Source organism: Cuculus canorus, chromosome 10 (assembly GCF_017976375.1).
Source record: "Cuculus canorus isolate bCucCan1 chromosome 10, bCucCan1.pri, whole genome shotgun sequence".
NCBI classification, from domain to species: domain Eukaryota; kingdom Metazoa; phylum Chordata; class Aves; order Cuculiformes; family Cuculidae; genus Cuculus; species Cuculus canorus.
The window spans coordinates 21,661,642-21,684,685 of record NC_071410.1 but is presented as its reverse complement, the minus strand read 5'-3'; the positions used below and the strand labels follow the sequence as shown (position 1 = coordinate 21,684,685).

Sequence of the window (23,044 nt, the reverse complement as noted above, 5' to 3'; positions counted from 1 at the left end):
CATTTGGTCTTGTTGAATCTCATCCCATTGGTCTCGGCCCAGCAGTCCAGCCTGTTCAGATCCCTTTGCAGAGCCTCCCTACCCTCCAGCAGATCCACACTTCCACCCAGCTTAGTGTCATCTGCAAACTTGCTGAGGGCGTACTCAATGCCTTTATCCAGGTCATTGATAAAGACATTGAACAGAGCTGGACCCAGTACTGAGCCCTGAGGAACTCCACTTGTGACTGGCCTCCAGCTGGAGTTAACTCCATTGACCACCACTCTCTGGGCCCGGCCATCCAACCAGTTTTCAACCCAGGAGAGTGTGCGCCTGTCCAGGCCAGAGGCTGACAGTTTCTGGAGCAGAGTGCTGTGAGAAACTGTGTCAAAGGCTTTACTGAAGTCCAAGAAGACTACATCCACAGCCTTTCCCCCATCCAGTAGTTGAGTCACTTTGTCATAGAAGGTGATCAGGTTAGTTTGGCAAGATCTGCCTTTTGTAAACCCATGTTGACTGGGCCTGATCACCCGGTTCTCTTGCGTGTGCTTCATGATAGCACTTAAGATTACCTGTTCCATGACTTTCCCTGGCACTGAGGTGAGACTGACAGGCTTAGAAAATCAACACAAACACGAAGGCTGTTGCTTTGCCAGCATATACTCCTGGGTTAACGCTAGCATTCAGGTAGCATGCAAGACTCTTAGCCATCTCTCTTTATGAGTCTGTGATTGCTAATTTTATCATGGATTTACTTCTTCAGCTGCTGCAGGAATGGAAACTCTGGCTTTGGCCTACAGGTGGCCAGTTCCTTGCCCACAAACAGCATTTCTGTTCCTTTCACTCTGGAGGATTCCTGGATATTTCTAGGTGGAAAACAATAGGCAGATATGTTTCTTGTAAGCACTCCCTTTAAACAAACACAGAAAATAGAAGATCTTCTACAGTTTCTGAATTCTTTTCCTTAAAAATCATTCTGCTTGAAGCAGCAGAGCAGACAAGGAGGACAACTGTGGCAAAAGATAGTGATGGGTATTAGCAAAAGATAGATATGGGCTCTTCACTCTTTGCTTTTCTCGCCTAGATGATGTGTTGGGCTTGCAAGAGCCATCAGGGCTTTAGCACTCTGGATGTGTTTACCAGGTGAACCCTGTGCTCTGCTCATGCCCCCGTCGCTGGGCTGAGGGCAGTGGGATGGGCATTTGCAGCGTTCAGCAGTCCCACAGGAGGGCTTCCTGGGTGGCAGGAAAGAGGATGAGTTGATCAACCGCCAAGAGATGGTGAAGGTCTGGTCCCTGGACAGTGGCATGGAGAAACAAGCTGCCTACAGAGCATGAGCTAGCCTTCTCCGGTGGATCTGCAGCCCATTTCCCAGGCATTTCCCAGGGACAGACTCATCAGATGTTATTTTTTCCCACCACAGTCAAGCCAGCTTCTTGGGTCCATTAATCATCTGCTTGCTTTGTGTTTCATCCTCCAATTGCAAGAGTTGTCACATCTGTGGCTTGGATTCCTCAACAAAGGTGGTGGAGCTGTCTTATTTTAGTTTGCCTAGTGCTTTGGGATGATCGTCCTTGATTTTCCAATTATTTTGCAAGCATCACATAACTGAGATATTCAGTCTTGACATGTGGAGAAAAGCTCAGCTACCAGCCTCCAGCACATGGAGCACTTGTGAAAGCAGCGCTTCTGCCTCATGCGAGACCAGGACTGAAGGAGGATCTAAATCCCTACTCATCTCTTCCTCTAGGAAAACGACTTCAATAAGAAATAAAGCATTAACCAACAGCAGTGTAGCCCATATCCACACCTGATGAGGAAGCCATAGCCGCCATACATGAAGTGCTGTAGAGATGCATAGGAACTGATGAAGGCTTTAAAACTTTACAGACAAGTTAAACTATCATCCGCAATATACACATGGAGAATTGAGGTTTAAAAGAGCAAATGACCTGATCAAAACCAACTCCCTGAGCAAATTAGGACTGAAATGAAAAGGGCCATCAAACAACACTAGGTCCAGAGGGTAATTTACCCTATAAGAACCCTTTCTGACCTACACATTCCCCATCTGCAGCCCATCACAGTGGTCTCTGACCTCTGTACTGACTTGGTACCCATCAGGTGGCTTGACACATAACGCTTCAGCCAGCACAGAAGAATCGTTATCATAGAATCATAGAATGGTTTGGGTCAGAAGGGACCTCAAAGCCCATCCAGTTCCACCCCCTGCGATGGGAAGGGACACCTCCCGCTGGATCAGGGGCTCTGAACCCCATCCAACCTGGCCTTGAACCCCTCCAGGGGTGGGGCAGCCACCACTGCTCTGGGCAACCTGGGCCAGGGCCTCCCCACCCTCACAGCAAAACATTTCTTCCTAAGATCTCATCTCAATCTCCCCTCTTTCAGCTGAAAAATGTTCCCCCTCATCCTGTCCCTGCACTCCCTCATCAAGACCCCCTCTCCACCTTTCAGTACCAGAAGCTGCATACTAGGGTCTTTCCACAGCCTTCTTTTGAGAGGTTTGTTGCTGACTTATAGTCAAGATCTTCACCAAAAGAGCATCCCTTTTTGTTTGCTGGGAAAGTTGATGCTAGCAGTAATATTTCATTTAGAAAGTTTTGCATCTTGAATAGATAGATAAGACATTTTATTAATGTCAGTGCATAAGTCTGGAAGAATCAAAAATTAGATGACCTTCTTCAATCCAAATTCACTACAAAAACATGGGGAGGCGGGTCTTTTTAGTTAGTTGCTACTGCCCTTCTAAACCTTTAAAATAATAGAAAATCACTCAATTATAACAAGTGAAAGCTGATTTCCAGAGCTGAAAACTTAATAAACACACTGAATATTGCAGGGCTTGAGACAAAATAATGCTGGCAGTACTGTTGGGTCTTCTCCTTTCATAGGGGTAACCTTGAAATAAATCCTAAGATGATTACAGACCACTGGTTTAAATACACACAGCTTTTCAATGAATCCTTGAGCTTTCTAGTTCCAGTGCAAGTAAGATTTCCTGGGGGATGCAGTCATGAAAACATCCTTTAAAAAGGGTAGAATTATAGAGTGGAATCATAGAATTGTTAAGGTTGAAAAAGTCCTCTAAGCTCATCCAGTCCAATCTTCAGCCCAACCCCACCGTGCCTGCTAAACCACGTCCTCAGGTGCTGTGGCCACATGGTTATTTAACCCCTCCAGGGATGGAGACTCCCCCATTGCCCTGCCCTTCTGCCAGGGCTTCACCACTCTGTCAGTAAAGACATTTTTTCCTAATATCCACTCTAACACCCCCACCCCCGCCCCGGCATAACTTGAGGCCATTTCCTCTTGTCCTATCATTTGCTATTTCGGAGAAGTTCATTTTTCAGATGATTTCACACTGAGTTCCTGTAATGAGATGTCCTGGCATCTCAGAGGAGAGTGTGTTGTCTCTCCTTCATGGCATTTACTGCTGCAGACACACAGTTACCTGGAGAGGCTGAGCTCCACCTGTCCCTGGCAGGCAGCACAGGCACCAGCTCTTTACCTGTATGATTCACATTATTGGTGATTGACTCATTACTGGTGCCCAGGGCTGCATGAGCTGTTTGCATGGTCCTCACTGAGTCAGAGTGTTTTCAGGCTGTGCTCCTGATCTAGGCTCTGTCTCAGAAGTCCTTAAGGTAAGCACGGATTATAGAATCAGAAAATCAGAGAATGGTTTGGATTGGAAGGGATATTAAAAATCATTACCCTCATGGCCCAGAAGGCTAACCATATCCTGGGCTGCATCAAAAGGAACGTGGCCAGCAGGGAGAGAGGGGATTCTGCTCTTGTGAGACCTCATCTGGAGTATTGTGTCCAGTTCTGGAATCCTCAACATAAGAAGGAAATGGAGCTGTTGGAATGGGTCCAGAGGAGGCTACAAGGGTGATCCAAGGACTGGAGCACCTCCCATACGAGGACAGACTGAGAGAGTTGGGGTTGTTCAGCCTGGAGAAAAGAAGGCTCCGAGGAGACCTTAGAGTGACCTTCCAGTAGAAGGGGCTACAAGAGAGCTGGGGAGGGACTGTTCACAAAGGCTTGTGTTGACAGGACGAGGGACAACAGGCATAAACTGGAAAGGGGCGGGTTTAGACTAGACGTAAGGAGGAATTTCTTCACTACGAGGATGGTGAGGCCCTGGCCCAAGTTGCCCAGAGGAGTTGTGTCTACACCACCTCTGGAGGTGTTCAAGGCCAGGCTGGGTGGGGCCTTGGGCAGCCTGATCCAGTGGGAGGTGTCCCTGCCCATGGCAGGGATTGGAATTAGATCATCTTTAAGATCCCTTCCAACTCAAACCATTCTATGATCATCTTACAGAAGCATACCGAATCTAACGACAGCAAAGAACAAACCAGTTTTTAAATGTTGTGTATATGCCTCTCCCCTTCCCCTGCTAAAATCAGCTCTAAAACTCTGACTTCCAGTCCGTTCTAATGGGATCAGATGTGTCCGAGGGCCCAGCTCTATGCACAAGAGTGACTTCACACACATGAATAGTCCCCGGAGTTCAATCATGTGCAAAAAGCTATTTGCATGCCCAAGTCCCTCCAGAACTGGGGCCTCAGTCTAACCTGCTTTATTTAGCTGTCAACACAGAGGGCTCCGCTCTGCCTAGCAATTATTCCTTTGTCATCTGATGCAGAGGTTAGGTGCTCTTTGATACTGTTCTTTCAGCCCTCCCCTCCTCTGTGTGCTGCAGTGCCCAAAAGGGCTGTGTGGATCTCTTAATCGGATATCACATTGACGTTGGCTGTCACTGTGTATGATATTGAGATCCGTTTGATCCCACGAGTGTTCCTGAGTGCTCTTTTTAGGATAGCCCCTGGGTAGCTAGAGTGCCTCAAGGATGCTTGAAGGAAGACTGTTACAATAAGAAACAGCGATTAAAAATAGTTTTTATCCGTGCTCACTGATGGTCCTAGCATGAACAACCCAGGCATTCGCTTAGCGTGGGAGGGATCTCCCTCAGCCAAGTGAGATAGAGTTAGATATCTGACAGAGAGGTGAGGGAGAGCATGCACTACCCTCTGCCTGTGGATTCTCTTATATTTAATGTTGGCTGTGCTGCAAAATCAGATTATCCCAGAAAAAAACAGTTTTCAATATATTTTCTTCCCTGGATAATGTATTGGTCAACCTTTCCCATTTCACTGCCAAGGATTTGTGTGGCTGTGCTGTGTTTGGGGTTTTCACTGTCAAGCTAAAGTCTGAACTGATGGTAAAAATGAGCTCTCAGGATTAGAAAATGTGCAGTGGAGCCCTGGACAGAAGATCTGTCCTCGCTTGGGGCTCTTTCTAGAGGTAATCTTCAGCCTGGTGACGCTGCGCTCTTGAGTGTTGAGTGAACTTGTGTTGGCAATGAGCAATTGAGGGCAGGAACCTAACCCAGGTTGGATGGGGCTGTGAGCAATAACCTGATCCAGTGGGAGGTGTGCCTGTCCATGGCAGAGGGTGGAACTAGATGGACTTTAAGGTTCCTTCCAACCCAAACCATTCCATGATTCGATGATCAGATGCAAGCTGTAACTGCCCAGGAGGAGCCTGTCTTTCTGCCCTGGTTTACAGTGGGGATGTTGTGCTGAGACCTGTCTGTAGCTCTGCAGGAGGCAACAGGCTTTCTGCTAATTCTACAGCATCATCAATCTAGCATCTTATCCCAAACCACGCCTAAGGATCTAAGGAAGAATTTCCTCAAACCAGCCAGGCAGCTTCACAGAGAACAAGGCAGAGACAACCACAGAACTGGTGCTGTTTCCTGGGCCTTTGCACATCAATCTGCAGAACAAAGCCTGCCAGGCTGTTTGTTCCTCTGCAGAGATCTGCTATGGTAATTACATGGTTTGCATGAGTACTTCTTTTTAATTTTATTACCCTTGTAGCCCTAGAGCATGGCCAAAATTATTTAGCAGAGAAGAGCAGAGTGTTATTTTAGGTCTGGACATTGTCATTTGAGCTGCACAAGCAGATCACATCAGCTTCAGTAGGATTTGGTCCTGCAGCATGGGTCTCCCACCCCGCCTCCCGCAGGTTGTAAGGCCTGGATTTACAGCATACCACAGAGCACTGCTTCAGAGAGAAGACTGAGAGGTTTTATAAAGTGCAGAGTAGCTGTTAAAACTTTTTTTTTGAGAAGTGTGAGGTATTTACTGATTAAATCCATAAAACTGAAATGAAATACATTAAAATAGTGAATGTCCACATTCATTCTAAGAAGGAAAAGCACGGCCACTGAGCTACTTGGCATATGTAAAGAATGCTTTTATAAAGGATGCCAACACTGGGTTAACTTTGCCCTTCCTAGAACTCAATCCCACCTGCCCGTGTTAACTGCAATCAAAACCTTACTTGTAATTAAGGTCACTATTCCACTCTCCTGAGACCTCACCTGGAGCCCTGTGTCCAGTTCCAGAGTCCTCAGCACAGCAAGGACATGGAGCTGCTGGAGTGAGTTGAGAGGAGGCCACAGAGATGATCCAAGGGCTGGAGCACCTCCTGTACGAGGACAGGATGAGAGAGTTGAGGATGTTCAGGCTGGAGAAAAGAAGGCTGTGGGGAGACCTGAAAGGGACTAGGAGCTCTTGCTAGGGAAGAGCTCAAGCTAGGGAGGAGCTCTTGATCAGGGTTTCCAGCTGAAAGAGGGAAGATTGAGATGAGATCTTAAGAAGAAATGTTTTGCTGTGAGGGTGGGGAGGTCCTGGCCCAGGTTGCCCAGAGCAGTGGTGGCTGCCCCATCCCTGGAGGGGTTCAAGGCCAGGTTGGATGGGGCTTGGAGCCCCTGATCCAGTGGGAGGTGTCCCTGCCCATGACAGGGGGTGGGACTGCATGGGCTTTGAGGTCTCTTCCAACCCAAACTATTCCGTGATTCTATCATTCTATGTGTTTTACCGAGTGTGTTTAGGAATAACTACTTTTTAAAAGAAACAGGGAAACTGTGGGGCTAGAACGCACTGGCTGTTCTTCTCTCACAGCTTTACATGCAATGGCAGCTTTTAGGTAGGGCCGTGCTAAATAATGTCACACATGCACTGGAGTGAGAGTGTGTTGGCTGGACTCCAACTTCTTATTCTCCAAAGGACTTTGGAGACAGAACTACAGTGTCATCAGTTATGCAAACTGAGATGGGGGGGAGCGTTTGTGCAGGTATCGCTGAAGCTGAGACAGCGGTCAGGACTAGTTGGAATTCTCACCTAGAGGTCCGTAGGAAGGGTTGGTGTGCCTTCAAAGGGAGTCCAACAACATGCTGCCTGGGTAGGATCCCCTTTGGGAAGGATTCTCTGGTGCTGCAAGATAAGCTGGCCTCTGCTGGGAATTGGAATGGCTCGTGGAAGAAGGCAGGCTCTCCAAAGTGGGAGTGATTCGCTCTCCACATAGAGAGACTATGCCAGGCTAAGAGCATTTTAGTCAAATCCAGCAAAAAAGAGATGAGAGCTGAGTGGTGGGAGGCAAGAAAATCACTGTTTCATCCAGTTGAAAAGTTAAACCCTAATGTTTTTCTTCTTGCTAGATATGTTATCTTCTCTGTTCTGCTAAGAATAATGTCTCTGCTATAAGCCCAGCTAAAGATTTCTGGCTTATCAAGTTCAAGGCAAAGAAGAAGATAGAGATTTGAAGAGCAGGAGGGGAAAGAAAACATACGGCTTTAATGTGAAAGCTTTGGAAATTGAGATTCATATCTAAGTCTATTTTCTCCTTTCCTTGATTATGTTACTTTGAATTTGGACAAGAAAACCAGCCTGTCCAACCTCACTTCTGTTCCTCCTCAGTTTCACTTTATGAAAATTATACTGTCATAGATGGACACGCAGATATGCGTCTTACTGGGGACAGCTTTGCATTTAGAAGACATTTCCTGAGCCAGGAGATGATGATGAGAGAGACCTTTATCACTGCTGTCATTAAAGACCCTTGTCATCAGAGACCTGACGAACCTTGTTACACTAGCGATGCTGATGGTGTCCCAAACATCCCTGAGGTTTTGCCTTGGCACAAGATCCAGCCACGAGGCCTGCAAAGCAAGCAGCTTGTGATTTCATAGACTCATAGAATTACAGAATGTCCTGAGTTGGAAGGAACCCACAAGCATCATCGAGTGCAACTCCTGTCCCTGCACAGGACAACCCCACCATTCACACGGTGGGGCTGAGGGCTTTGGCCAAATGTGTCTGGAATATTGTCAGGCTCAGTGCCATGACTGCTCCTCTGGGGGCTCCACCACCCTCTGGGGGAAGTACCTTCTCTTCATTTCCAACCTAAGCCTCCCCTGGCATCTTCCTGCCTTTCTCTTGGGTCCAATGCAGCATTTCTGAATGGTACTTTGGAAGACAGTAGGCTTTTGACTTGCTTTAAACATAGCAGATGCTTCACCATTGTGAATCAGGGAGTTGCTCCCCAGAGTTATTCTTTTCTCTTCTCCCATGGATTAAAGTGTAACATATAAGCTCACACATCAAATTATTTCCCAAAGACCTGACTGCTTCCACTTTTATATATGCCTAAAATCCTTTCGAAACAAACTTGTTCTCTTAAAACTTCAGTAATTCTGTAATAAAGCAGCTCTAAATAAAAGGAAAGACTATGAGCAGAAATGCAGATGTTCAGTGTTAGAAAATCACAGAATCGTGGAATGTTTGGGGTTAGAAAAGGCCTTAAAGCCCATATAGTCTCACCCCCTGCCATAGGCAGGGACACCTCCCACTGGATCAGGATTTCCAAGCCCCATCCAACCTGGCCTTGAACCCCTCCAGGGATGGGGCAGCCACCACTGCTCTGGGCAACCTGGGCCAGGGCCTCCCCACCCTCACAGCAAAACAGTTCTCCCCAAGATCTCATCTCAATCTCCCCACTTGCAGCTCAAAACCGTTCCCCCTACTCTCCCTGATCAAAAGCCCCTCCCAGATTTCTTATAAGAAAGAGATGAATAAAGGAATCTAAAAACAAACCAAGGGCATCTCCCAACTAACCCCAAATTAAGAACTATTTACAAAACAAAAAGCTCACCTCGACTGTGTTGTGCCTGTTCTCCCACACTGAATGCTAGAACTGTCTAACGACAATTTCCTTTTTATTTGGGTTAGGTCTTGCTGAGAAAGGATTTTTTGAGAAGCCAACGTTAAATATTGTGAAAGACCACATCATCCTCTTACCAGGAGACACCCTGAAAGTCAAATGCAGGTAAGGATTGCTCTGGCAGCACTGGATTTCCTTGGTTGTGTTGATAATTCTGGGCCCCTCACCACAAGAAGGATGTTGAGGCTCTGGAGCGTGTCCAGAGAAGAGCAACGAAGCTGGTGAGGGGCTGGAGAACAAGTCTTACGAGGAGCGGCTGAGAGAGCTGGGGTTGTTTAGCCTGGAGAAGAGGAGGCTGAGGGGAGACCTTATTGCTCTCTACAACTACCTGAAAGGAGGTTGTGGAGAGGAGGGAGCTGGGCTCTTCTCCCAAGTGACAGGGGACAGGACAAGGGGGAATGGCCTCAGGCTCCGCCAGGGGAGGTACAGGCTGGATATCAGGAAAAAAATTTTCACAGAAAGGGTTATGGGACACTGGAATAGACTGTCTGGGGAGGTGGTGGAGTCACCATCTCTGGTGGAATTTAAAAGACGGGTAGACGAGGTGCTCAGGGACATGGGTTAGTGGCAGATAGGAATGGTTGGACTCGATGATCCAAGAGATCTTCTCCAATCTGCTGATTCTATGATTCTATGACCCCCTTGGCACAGCACAGCTCTGAGTAGGGTAGAGCAGAGACTGCTGTGCATCCAGCAGGGAACTAGGGCTGTTTCTGCATGGTGGAGAATTTGATGGGCTGAAATACATCAGGAAGGAAAGTCTCAGATCAGCATTTAGCTTGGACAGCTTCTTTATGTTGTAAAGGGGCCCAAGCAAAATCCTCAGTCAGCACATGGGAAAGCTTAGGGGAGGGGGATGTGCCATGCTCCTCATCTGCAAATAGGTTCAGATTCAGCTTCTCTGCTGCTAAAATCCCTCTTTCAATTCCTGTCTATAAGTAAATGACAAACAAGATAGCAGAGCATATCGTAGATATATATGAGCTTAAACATGCTAATCTCAAGTACCACCCAGCCAGGAAGATGAGTTACATAAACAGCAGTTAGTGTGTGTACATTCGAAAACCTGACCTGTTTAAACATACAGCGTTCTTTAAATCAGAGACAAACAGGTCTCCTACGAAACCAGATAGCTGATATGGTAACTTATGGCAGCCCTTCAGTCCTTCACACAATGTGCACAGGCTGGTCACACAAGAAACCAACAGAAGTTTGGTCATGAGATGTGTTTGCAGGGGGATGATTCTCTGGCAGTGGGGAATAGAGCACTGGGTCACAGCTGACTGCCACACAACTTGACATGAGACAGAGTCCGGGTGCTTTCTGTTGGGTCAAACACACAGGAGCCTGCCCAGTCACACAAAAGGGCTCAGACTGAGATGTCCATAGGTGTTGCTCCTTCTGGGTGTGGTCTATACAGCAGGTTACTGAGAGAGGTGTCGTTTAAAACACAGACTATCACAGTTTCTCTCTCTCATACACACACACACATTATTTTTAAACCATCTTGCAAAGTCCCCTTGACCAGAGCCACTACATAGGTGGCTTCTGGCAACAGAAGTGGGAAGGTGAATCTAAGCTGAAGTTTATGCTGACACAGATGTCCCTTCTGATGTTTGTACTAGTCTATTTAATTCACTGTTATAGCGAAAGATAAAATGACTCATGCTGGGTAAATTTGTGATGTCTTCTGGAGTGAAAGGCAGGTTTTTCCCAAACACCTCCAGCTAGCCGTGTGGCTTTATGAGGTCAAAACAACCTTACAGTGGTATTTTTAGCTTGGCAAGCAGCAAGAGTGATGGGAATTAAGTTTAAACAGCCCTTTAAAATCTAAATGCAGTGGCTCATAAAGCATGCCATGTGGACCTGGGCTTGGTGTGGTGCTCCAGGCCAGTTAAAACAATGCTTTCAGCAGTTCTCCATCCACTGCCTTTCCTGTCTGTTGGATTACAGAATCATTAAGGTTGGAGAAACCCTCTCAGCTCGTCCAGTCCAACCGTCAGCCCAAGCCCACCGTGTCTGCTAAACCATGTCCCAAAGCGCCACAGCCACATGCTACTTTACTCATATTCCCAGATGAATAAATAGATGAAGAAATACTAACATTTCAGTCCTTCAGTCCCAAATTGCCTTATGGATGCAAAGCAATAAATCTACATGACAGGTCTGAGAAACAGGAAAGTATGACACACAGGAACAGAGACCCAGAACACTTTGGTTGCTTGACTCCAGTCACACAAGAGCTGGGATTGGAAGCTGGGAGTGTGATTTCTGCACTTTGAGTGTGAGATTCCCCATTTCAGGTCCTTTGTGGGTGTCTGTCATCTGCCTTCTTGGAGCACCAGCACCTGCATGCTTGCCAGTCAGCTCCAGACTGACCCACAGGGAGCCTGGGAGTCCTTTGTACTTCCAGGAGGCATTAGGGCTGCGTGGAGCAGAGCATGAGACAGCAAACAGAGCAGACAGCTGCTGAAGCCTTCAGTAACTCCGTGTGAACATCCCTTCTCCCTTAAACTCCATTCATTTGAGGTTCTTGGCCAGGATTTTCTGATTTTTGGCAGCATAGCCAAAGCTACTGCTGTGACTCCCCTCCACCAGATGTGTGACAATCCCACAGCAATAGCCGAACTCCTCATTTTGTAGAATAAAATAATCATGGGTTGGAAAAGACCTCTTGGCTCATCCAGTCCAACTGTCAGCCCAACCTCTCCATGCCTTCTAAACCATGTCCCAAAGTACCATGGCCACATGGTTTTTGATCCCTCCACGGATAGAGACTCCACCGGTGCCCTGGGCAGGCTGGTTCAATGCTTCACCACTCTTTCTTTTGGTAAAGATTTTATCCCCAATATCCAGTCAAAAACTCCCCTGGCACAACTTGAGGACATTTTCCATCAGGATATGGAGGAGGAAAACATGGGCACAAGTAAGGAAGCACAGGCGTGTGAAACCCTCGACCTGCTCCACAGAGCCACTGCCTCAGATTCCAGCCCTGATGGACACTGGACTGGGGAGAGTAGAGAGGGAGGACCATGATGATGTGCTGGAAGTTCAGTGTCGGAATGCAAAGTGGCATTGTGCCATATTCCAGGCTAGGAGGCCCATTTCTTGACGGAGGTGGTCATTGCATCATTAATGATGTTAGTAAGGTAGGGAAAGAGCACTGGCTAAAGACCTCCACATCAAAAAGTAATTCATACGTCTGAAGGACAGGAAGCTGATGTGACGGATGAGGTGGGGTTGTCTGAAAATGAAGGTGAGGCTGTTCACCAGAGAGGATATTCACACTTTTCCCAGTGCTCTCATTCAGCCATGTGCTGGGAATAATCTCAAGAGTTCAGCCCCATATCCACATCATCTTCAGGAAGGCGACAAAAGGACGGGCAGAAACAAGGGCCAAGAGGATGTTTGTTTAAGTGTCACTGAATTTGCTGGCAAATGTGTTCCCTTTTCGCACCTACTGCACCACTACAAAGCCACTGGCATACGAGGAGTAGTTAGCTAACTGGAAACTTCAAACAGCTTGCTTCTTAGCTGCACTTGGTATCAGCACCTCCATACTGAGTCGATGTGTCTAGATCGGATTTCTCCCCAGCGACACTCATTGGGGAAATCCAGAAGCCTTTACTCCTTCCTCAGCTCAGCAACTGGTGCCATTGGGTCAACGGGAATTCACTGAGGGAGAAGGGGTGATGAACTTCCTGTCATTTCAAAGAGTGGCTTCTCTCTGTGAACACAGACAGACAGAACTGCCTCCTTCTAACATTAACTTTTTCCCCAGAAAAGTTCATGGATGATTACCCCCAGACCCTGCCAGTTTCCACACTGGCCACCAAAAACCCGTCTACTACAAAAGGGCTGTAAGCTTCATCTCCTAAGCATGTCTAGCAGGTACTAGCACAACACCAGAGCCCTCTGAATGCAGTCCAAGCAGAAACGAGCTCCAAGGGCTTCTGCTGCCATGGTGTGGCCTGATGTTTCCAGCAGAACAGGATTAGCACAACCAGTGCCTGCCACTGAGCTAACTTTGATCAGTTGGAAGCTCATTTCAAGTCCTGTAACAGGTTATAAAAAGGCCTTGGTTTTTATGGGTGAACTACGCAGAATTGCATTTGACCTGTGACCACAGATAAGCCAACAGACAGGTCAGGTGGGTGGGATGGTGGGTCATCTACCCTGCCAGCTGTTCTGACTGTTGTGACAAGGTGAATTGAAAAATAACGTCTTCAACACATACTCGAGGATTTGTAATCTCATTAGTTCCAGACCCTTCACAAAAATCAAGATTGAATCACTGTTGATTAAGCAAGAAAGGTGATGTGAAGTTACATAAATGTTCTCCTCTCTCCATGCAGCCATAAAGAATAGAAGTTCATTTAGCTGTTAAAATATGCAAAGTCCTCAGCTTGGAAGAAACATATAATTTCATCTGGTGCTTTCTAATGTTTGAAGTGGCTAAAATACAGTGTTGCTAAAACAAACTCATGTTCAGAAAGTCTGTTAAAATAAAAATCACACTTCCCTTTAGGAGCTCACTTGCTACAGTTCCCACAGACCATTTCAGGAACCTCTCCTGCTCTGGGGAAGACTGTGGGATGATCCACTTTCATTCCTTACAGGTTGAAACACAAACACCCAGCAACCAAATTCATTTCCATTCATTTCCAAACGACAAGAGTAGGAACACAGGGAACATCAATAGCAGCTGGTCAGGAAGAAGACCAAATCCTGTCTGAAGGCTTGACCCCATCTTTAATTTTGGTGTTTGTTTGTGTTGACAGAGGAGCACCATCTGTGAGCTGGCTTTTGAGCGGGAGGCAGAAGGAAGACCCCCGGGTGCATATCAGTAACTGTCGCAATACCACAAGGCAGAACTGCAGCATACTTGTCATCAGAAAAGTCCTCGCTAATGACACTGGTTACTTCACCTGCATTCACGATGGACACCCATCCAATGAGGATCTCATGGCCAAGATTTATGTGTTTGTTAAAGGTAAGAATTCCACTTTAATTTGTTGTTATGGCTTTTTGGTAATATCAGTTGTGTTCAAGTGTGGGATCTGCACTAGGTAGAACAAGCAACCCAATTCAGATGCTTTCATAAATCACCAATCCCCACTCTCCCAGTGCTGGAGTAAGCACCAGCTTTGATATTTTGAAAAGGATGGATATATTTGGGGTTTCATGCCAGCTGAATTTACAGGGACACAAATGTGAGAGCCAGAAATTACCTATCTTGTTCAATTCCAACACTTGAAAACTAGATCGTGCTGTCTAGTTTCGTGTTTCAAATAACTTACACACTGATTTCTTTAAAGCTCTTTCCCTTTTAGTACTAAATCCCTATATCCTAAAGGTTTCTGACATCACAGGGCCTTTCCTAAGATTCACCCAAGACCTCTCACTTTCCCCTCCTTGCAAGGCTTGAAACTCCCCAACCACACCCCTCTCTCTCCTACACATTCGTATACCACTCTGTCCTTCACAGCTATTAGACATACTTAGCAAAGCTGGATTACTGTGTTACACATTACTTATTGTAAAAAATGGCCCATTGCTCACTTTTGTCCTTTTTCGGCTGCCTCTGCCCCATGGAACAGAACCATTGAGTTCAGATCCAACAATAAATGGAAACAGAAACTTCAGAGGAACACGGTCCTCTGTAATTAAGTGAATATAACACATGAACAACCATTTCTGATTGACGAGAAGCTCAACATGAGCCGGCAATGTGTGCTCACAGCCCAGCAGGCCAACTGTATCCTGGGCTGCATCAAGAGAAGAGTGGCCAACAGGGCGAGGGAGGGGATTCTGCCCCTCTATTTCTCTCTTGTGAGATCTCACCTGAAGTATGTGTCCAGTTCTGGAATTCCCAATATCAGAAGGATATGGAACTGTTGGAATGGGTCCAGAGGAGGCTAGAAGGATGATCAGAGTGTTGGAGCACCTCCCATACAAGGACAGGCTGAGAGAGTTGGGGTTGTTCAGTCTGGAGAAGAGAAGGTTCCGAGGAGACCTTAGAGTGACCTTCCAGTACCTGAAGGGACTACAAGAGAGCTGGAGAGGGGCTGTTCACAAAGGCTTGGAGTGATAGGACGAGGGGCAATGGGTAGAAACTGGAGAGGGGCAGATTTAGATTAGACATAAGGAGGACTTTCTTCACGATGAGAGTGGTGAGGCACTGACCTAGGTTGCCCAGGGAAGTGGTGGCTGCCCCATCCCTGGAGGTGTTCAAGGCCAGGTTGAATGGGGCCTTGGACAACCTTGGGCAACCCAGGTTCCTTGGGGTTGGAACCAGATGATCTTTAAGGTCTCTTCCAACCTAAAGCATTCTATGATTCTATAATTCAAATTTGTTTTAGAATAATATTCCCAGAAAAGGCTGATTTTTTTTCAAGTCTACTTCACAAATGCGTTATTAAACAGCTGAATCATCTTGGATCTTCAAGCTGAGACAAAAGAGCTGATTTTTAGTGACTTGAATAGGGAATACATGAATTCCACTGGTGCTGAGGAGGCTCACTATTCACTTCCCCACAGATATTCATGAGAAAGAATTAATTCTTTTTTGTAGTAAATGGTAAAATGCTGTTCTTTGACTTCTTTTGCTAAAACAAATGCCAGAGAGGCAGTGAGTTTGCCTGACATTATTCGAAGAGATCAGCAAAAGCGTTTGCTGGGCAGCTCTGAATCTCCTGGCAGGGCTAGTGGTGGTGAAACCAGCCCGAGGTGGGATTTCCACGCCACGGGGACAGTGATAGACTCACACAGCTCAGTTCAACAGCTGCACTGTGAGGTGCATACACGTTTGATTTGTGTGGGTGATATTTTCCTGTCTAAGTCTGTTGAAAATAGTCCCGTTCTACCTTTATCCTGCTTTCCCAGCAAGTCTTCCTCTTATCAGAAAGCTGCTTTTTGGTGTTGTTAGTTCCTGCAGTCAGTTTTTCCCCCTTTCTATTTCCTTTCTCTGATTTTTCTCTTGTTACTCTAAGCCCTGGCTGCTTTATCCACCCCCATTCTTGTGCTGAGCTGTTTCCTTTTCTCATTACCCCCTGCTCAGATGCCCCACATCCAATGTTGTTAACGCAGCCCAGTGACTACGCTTCAGGAAACAGTGCATTGAAAACCCCATTCTCTGCCCTGATTCAGTGCCCTGGTGGGCTACTCCGACCTTCATTATTCTATGGCAGGAGCATGTGCAGGAAATGTTATGGATCTTCTGGGACTGCTTGAGCATTTACTTTAAGAAAATATCTCAGGTTATGAAATGCTTACTGGTGATGCACTTGGAACAGTGCTAATCTAAAAAAAATCACAGGATGTCCTCTTGCCTGCCTGAGACCGCTCTGCCAAAGTTCTCCAGGAAAACAGCACTGGATGACTCTTTTCTCTACATCACCCTGCAAGACTGTCCTCTCTCACATGTCATTTAATTGTCTTATATGCCCTCCCTGCTGTGAATCTCTTACTGAGACTCCTGAGCTTTAAAAGTTGAAGTGAGTCCAGATGAGGCCACAAAGATGATCTGAGGGCTGGAGCACCTCCCATACGAGGACAGGCTGAGAGAGCTGGGCTTGTTCAGCCTGCAGAAGAGAAGGCTGAAGAGAGGGGCTCTTGATCAGGGAGTGATGAGGGGAAATGGTTTTGAGCTGATAGAAGGGAGATTGAGATGAGATCTGAGGAAGAAATGTTTTGCTGTGAGGGTGGGGAGGCCCTGGCCCAGGTTGCCCAGAGCAGTGGTGGCTGCCCCATCCCTGGAGGGGTTCAAGGCCAGGTTGGATGGGGCTTGGAGCCCCTGATCCAGTGGGAGATGTCCCTGCCCATAGCAGGGGGGTTGGAACTGGATGGGCTTTGAGGTCCCTTCTAACCCAAACTATTCTATCATTCTATGAAAAGCTATTGCAGGTAGAGTGGGTAGAAAATGAAGCAGTTTCTACTGTGCACTCCATGGCTGAAGTAACGATAAAGGCAAGTCAGCAGGAATCCCGCTAGTCCATGTCCTAGTGAGCCAGCTGCTCATCCACCCCAAAGCAGAGCTCTACCAGAGCAGTTCATCTATGAGCTTGCAAGTGCCTGCTGAGACCTGGTGTGCCCGTCTGAGGAAGCTGCTTGGTCCCAGTGAAACGGAGTTATTTACAGTTCAGAATGGATTCTGTCCTCAGAGCACGCTCTTCCTCCTATTCCGTTCCTGCGTGTATTTGTTGCAAATCACTAGGCTGTTTTGGGGACAAGAGAGCTGTTCTTCAGTGAGGGCTCTATGGATTCTGGAGTTCAGCAAGGCATTCAGGAGGTATTTTTGATTTTCTCCAATTTTGAAACAGGCCGTTTTAAGGAAATTGGTCCAACAGGGTCTGGACATCACTGAGAAACCCATCCATTGCCTCCACATGAAGAAATTCACAGTTCCCTGTGAATGCCAGACAAGGGTGAGGCTGAAGACATATCTCTCCAGACATTTTGCAAGTGCTCGGCAGGGTGTTTGTGAGCCCAAGCCAGGTGGAGGAAGAAAATGTTGACCCAGACTCTTAAGGCTGGAGATTCCTCTGAGGTTACAAGCCATTATTGCCAAAAAAGGAAGGGGAATGGTATTTTTTCCCTTCATTCCTGACCTGCTTCTTGACACTGAAATGAGAACATGATTGTATCGGAAGCCCTGCTTATTGCTTATTATTTCCTCTGCTTGCTTCTGTTTTTCCAGCCTCCCTGGTGGAGTTTCTATGCTCTGTCAGGATCTGGCATTGAGCAGCTCTCCCCCTCAGTGCAATTGAGCCGTGACCCCTGCACATCAGTTGGATCATAAGGGCCCTGAAGGCGGCAGGGTCAGCAGCCATGCCTCAGCTGTGCACAGTCTGGAGGGACAACTCAGGATCTTATCCTGAATAATCGTTCCTGAGGCCTTTTGTGATTCCTACTGCAGCTGCAAGTCCCAAAGATTATATTTAAAGAGCAAGACAACGCCCTCCTCCCATTGCCTATCTCGTTGTTGAAAATACACAATAGCTTAGGACAGGAGCAGAAAGAGTTGGGTGCTTTTTAACTGTGTTGTTTAACTTCATTGCCACTCTGAGGGATAATCCCCACAGTGAAATGCAGCATCTGGTTAAACACGTTGCTGTGGAGTGGAGCGAGATGAGCAGTCAAGCAGGGAAGCCCACCCTCAGCCCCTAGAGCCTGTGTCTGCCCAGCCAGGTCAGGGCCAGCAGCAGGAAGGGCAAGTCCTCACTGCACACTGGCTGCCCATGGCGAAGTCCACAGCAGAAAGTCTCATACGGATGGCTTTTCTGCTGCAAATGCTCCCAAGCCAGCTAGCCGATGTCTTTTACTTCTGTCCCTTTTCTGCAATTAGCCTTCCCACCCAAATGGATGCTCCCTTGCGAGAAACACATTCATTTGTTTCAACCTGACAGATTTAGATGAGATATTAGAAAGAAACATTTTGCTGTGAGGGTGGGGAGGCCCTGGCCCAGGTTGCCCAGGGAAGTTGTGGCTGCCCCATCCCTGGAGGAGTTCAAGGCCAGACTGGATGGGGCTTGGAGCCCCTGATCCAGTGGGAGGTGTCCCTGCCCATGGCAGGGGGTGGAACTGGATGGGATTTAAGGTCCCTTCCCACACAGCACTACAGGCTTGGGCCATAGTGCTGCCCTGCCAGGAGTCCAGAGCACAAGAACTGGAAATCACATTTGAAGCAAGACATGCTTTTATATGGAGGCACAAGTCCCAGTAGGGCTATTTTGAAGGAAAAAGCAGGAGGTACCCAAGCAGCTTGTCCTGTCAGAGCACGCACCTGCTCCAGCAGCAAGGCAGGGTATGAGCCCTTCCTGGCTATTCCAAAGAATGAGAAGGAGGGGGGTACGAGTACTGCAGTGGGGCAGTGTAACATCAGCCACAGTCTCTTCTCTATCGAATTGAATGGTCCATAGATCCCCATCTTCTTCATTCCTTCACCACCAACAGAAATCTAAAGGGGATGGAAGTACATGGAAGCACCCCTCATATGAGATCATATTTTGAAGCTGATTTCTGTCTCCTTAATTCCCTTGACAGTTCACAGAGATAATCTGAATGTGAGAAGCAGAAACGCAGGGCCAGGGTGACAGCCATAGCCTGGGCTTTGGCTTGCTTTCCAGAAGATATTCCCAGTAAGAATAGAGTCGGAGCTGCATGTCTTCTTTCTCTCATGCTGGAGACACTGAGACAGCTACACTTGCTGCCAGACACTCGGCAAGCTGAGAGAGGCCCATGCTGTCCTGTCTGCTTGGTGGGAGCTCAGCAGATAAGCTGGCTGTCTCCCACAGACTGGTGGAAGGGTTTGGCACCACAGCTGAGTTAACAGCTATTAGAGCCACGTGACACAGGAATATCGGCTCCGTCACTGTGCAGGACCCTTGCTGCTGTTCCTCAAGCGTTAAGGGCTGGATCGAAGGGAAAAGTAAAACGCTTTCAGTTCTGAATCCAGACATTCAGTATCTTCAAAAGGGTCACTTTTTAAGTGGAGCAGCCTTGTAAGATAGGATGCTGAGTGAGCAGCAGAAGTTTTTGGCACTGTAGTGACAGCACTTGACATCTCAGCAGAAAGAGTAACAATCCCCTCCTTCTCACTGATAAAGAAGTTCTAAATGAAAGCCTGATGGCCAAAATCCCACACATATTTCCCCCACTTCTTTATTCCCATTTTATCCCACTCGGTAACTGCTGATTGCTGAGCCTTACCCAAGCTCTGGCAGCAGCCAATGCAGAAGACCCTGATGGGACTTTGGGTAAAGCTGGTGAATATTGTCTATAAAGTCTATGCCTGCCTAAAATCTAGTGTTGTGGGGAGTCAGAATTAATGAATTCTTCTGAATTGCAGCCAAAGTATGGAGATTTATTTAAAAAAAAAAAAATCTCTATGCCCGCTTTTATTTATTTGGCATTGGGAAGAATTTTGATTCCACAACTTTTGAAGTAACACTTTTTACAGTAATATTTTTCTCTGTAAATATTCCTGTGTTTCTAACAGTAACCTCCAGGGGAAGAATGTATTTCATTTGAGCAAACCAGAATGCTTCATGTTGACTCAGAATGGCTTTTGGGGGTTTTGTAGTCACTTTTGTTTTGCCTAAAGAGAAAATATTCTGCTTTCTGTTTAATCTAAACATTCCACCAACAATTCTTTTCATTGGCCTGCCAAAGTGAAAAGTCCTTTATTTTCAAAGATCCAGTTTCAAAATAAGTGACTTCATAGAATTGCCTTCTGTACCTAGGAGAAGCTTTGCTGGGCTCCCAGGAGGAACGCAGCCGACCAGGCAACTTAGAATTATAGAATCACGGAATGGTTTGCACCAGAAAGGATCTCAAAGCCCATCCAGTTCCACCTCTGCCATGGGCAGAGACACTTCCCACGGGATCAGGGGCTCCAAGCTCCATCCAACCTGGCCTTGAACCCCTCCAGGGATGGGGCAGCCACCACTGCTCTGGGCAACCTGGGCCAGGGCCTCCCCACCCTCACACCACAACATTTCTTCGTAAAATCTCATCTCAGTCTCCCTCCTTCAGCTTAAACTTCCTTGTAAAGCTTTCCCAAATCCTCTGACCAAAGTGTCACTTGGCTGCTAATGATCCTGTCAACGTAAAGAACAGATTATAAATCTTCTCTCAGTGTTTTTGACCTCAATGAAGAACAAACTTCATGGGGATTATGTTGAAACATGAACTTATAGTACCTGTGAAAGTCTGCCCAGGCTTCCCAGCTGAGGTAACACTGAGTGAAGAAAATAAATAGTGAGGCTGAGAGAATTTTCTTTAGCAGGAACAAAGTGAGGAGCAAAATGAGAAAGTTAAGGAATGTCACAGACATGAACAGCTGTGGATGGGTGTCCTCAAAGGACATTTCATGCTTATCATCTCCATGAGTTGACGGATAGTATCTGAAGGGGGAGGTGATATTGCCTCCACAGCTTTAAGGATGATACAAATACCATGAGACAAATTGCCATCGCAGCGTATGAAACACAAGCATAAATGGAAACCCAAAATCCTGTACAAAATGCTGCGTGTTTGTGTCTCAGGAGGAATTTTTGAACGCACAGTCAGGTGAGACAACGATGAAAAACAAAGAGCTGTAGGGGAGACCCTAAGTCTACAACGTGCTGTGTTCCTGGGGTGCAATGCTGAGGGCTTTCAAGTCCCTCGGCTTTCTCAGCTGGCAGGATGAGGCCATAATCCCTTCGGAGAACGCGATTCAAAGAGCAAGCGAGCATGACATAATGACAGACCTCCCCCACTTCCTGGTAGATAGGCACCTCCAATGCAGATAACACTGAACAAAAGACCAGATGTCACCATGAGGCGGAGGAGCCCGGTATCTGTGTTTGCATGCTGTCACGGGGAGGCCTGAGGAGGGAACGGCATGTTCCCCATGTGATTGCTGTTACACTACTGAGTTCAAAGGGACTCTCCCTGCGATCATTTCAAGCAGCAGTTAACCTCCTTGTATACAGAGTGAGAATCTAAACACCTCCCACTGGATCAGGCTGCCCAAGGCCCATCCAACCTGGCCCTGAACACCTCCAGAGATGGGGCAGCCACCACTGCTCTGGGCAACCTGGGCCAGGGCCTCACCACTCTCATAGTGAAGAAATTCCTCCTTATGTCCAGTCTAAATCTGCCCCTCTCCATTTTATATCCATTGCCCTTCATCCTATCACTACAAGTGTTTGTAAACAGTCCCTCCCCAGCTTTCTTGTAGCCCCTTCAGGTACTGGAAGGAGCCTTCTCTTCTCCAGGCTGAACAAGCCCAACTCTCTCAGCCTGTCCTCGTATGGAAGGTGCTCCCGCCCTCAGATCATCCTTGTAGCCTCCTCTGGACACGTTCCAACAGCTCCATCTCCTTCTGATGTTGAGGATTACAGAACTGGACCCAACACTCCAGATGGGGTCTCACAAGAGAGGAGCACTTGACCTTTGAGTAGCTTTTGTGTGCAGTGTGCTTGGTTTTTCTGCCTGCCTGCCTGCATGCTTGTGGCTGGACCACAGGTCTCTTCGTCTCCGCTGTCCTGCTGCCTCGGCTTCCTTCGCTTGGCTGTTTGTGTTCCCTCTTGAGCCGTTCTGGGTAAACAGTAACACCCTGCCTGGCTGCAGTTTCCTGCAAACTTCCACTGACCTGGAGAGCCAGCCAGCCAGTCTGAGACTAAAGGGAAGAGGCCTTTCCCTCCCTTTGGAGCTGGTGCTGCAGCTGATAAGTCCCTAATAGGATACAGCTCTTGTCTTTCTTCACATTGAATGAGCTCCACGGCCCAAAAGAAGTCATTCTTTTGAAGTATCCTATAGGAATAGGTGTTTCTTTCTGGGTAAGATCCATAGGGCATATTCCCTTCCGAAAGCAGGAGGAACAGATGTGCCAAGCTACAGAGAAATTCCTTATTTTCATGAAGTGTTTCTTTGCTGAGAATGTTTTTCCTTGGAGTCCAGTGCTGGTAACAGCAGAGTTTCCAAGTCTCACATTGCAGGACGGCACCTGCATTTCCCACCCCACAGCTCTCCAGATTGCGGCAGTTGAGTGCAATTGATTTACACCATCTGGAACCAGAGATCTTCCTTGAGGCTGAGGTGATTGGTTTTGAAGAAAGGTGACCCTGTCCTTTCACTTTCAAGAAGTTCTGTCTCCTAGAGTCTTTTTTACAAGGAGTTAAATGATTTCTGATTAACTCTACGTGGGGAACATGTTTGAAAGCTGGCAGCGATGCTCCTGAAGTGCCAGCAGATCATTTTCCCATGCCATGCTCAGACTGAACTACTTAGGAGTTTCATGAAGGATTCAGTTTTTTGTCTGTGCAAACCATGACAAAGGTATCAGCTGGCAGCTGATACCCTGAGTAGTTCCCTACTCAGTATTTATTCTTTGTCATTTCGTAAAGACCCAAAGCTTTATTTGCTTATCCATTAAGTGAAGAGTCCCACTGCCTGGAAAGAGCTCTTGCCCAGAGCACCCCCC

General features: G+C 47.1%; 1 protein-coding gene across 2 annotated transcripts in view; it reads left to right on the top strand.

The window, feature by feature from the left end:
- The window catches only part of LOC104063997 (vascular endothelial growth factor receptor kdr-like), a 155,156-nt gene that overhangs the window by 34,391 nt on the left and 97,721 nt on the right, over nt 1-23,044 (top strand). For both annotated transcript variants that reach the window (XM_009566283.2, XM_054075189.1), the window contains exons 2-3: nt 9,081-9,177; nt 13,854-14,065. In XM_009566283.2, the coding sequence (XP_009564578.2) occupies nt 9,081-9,177; nt 13,854-14,065 (309 nt within the window). The remainder of the gene's footprint in view (nt 1-9,080; nt 9,178-13,853; nt 14,066-23,044) is intronic.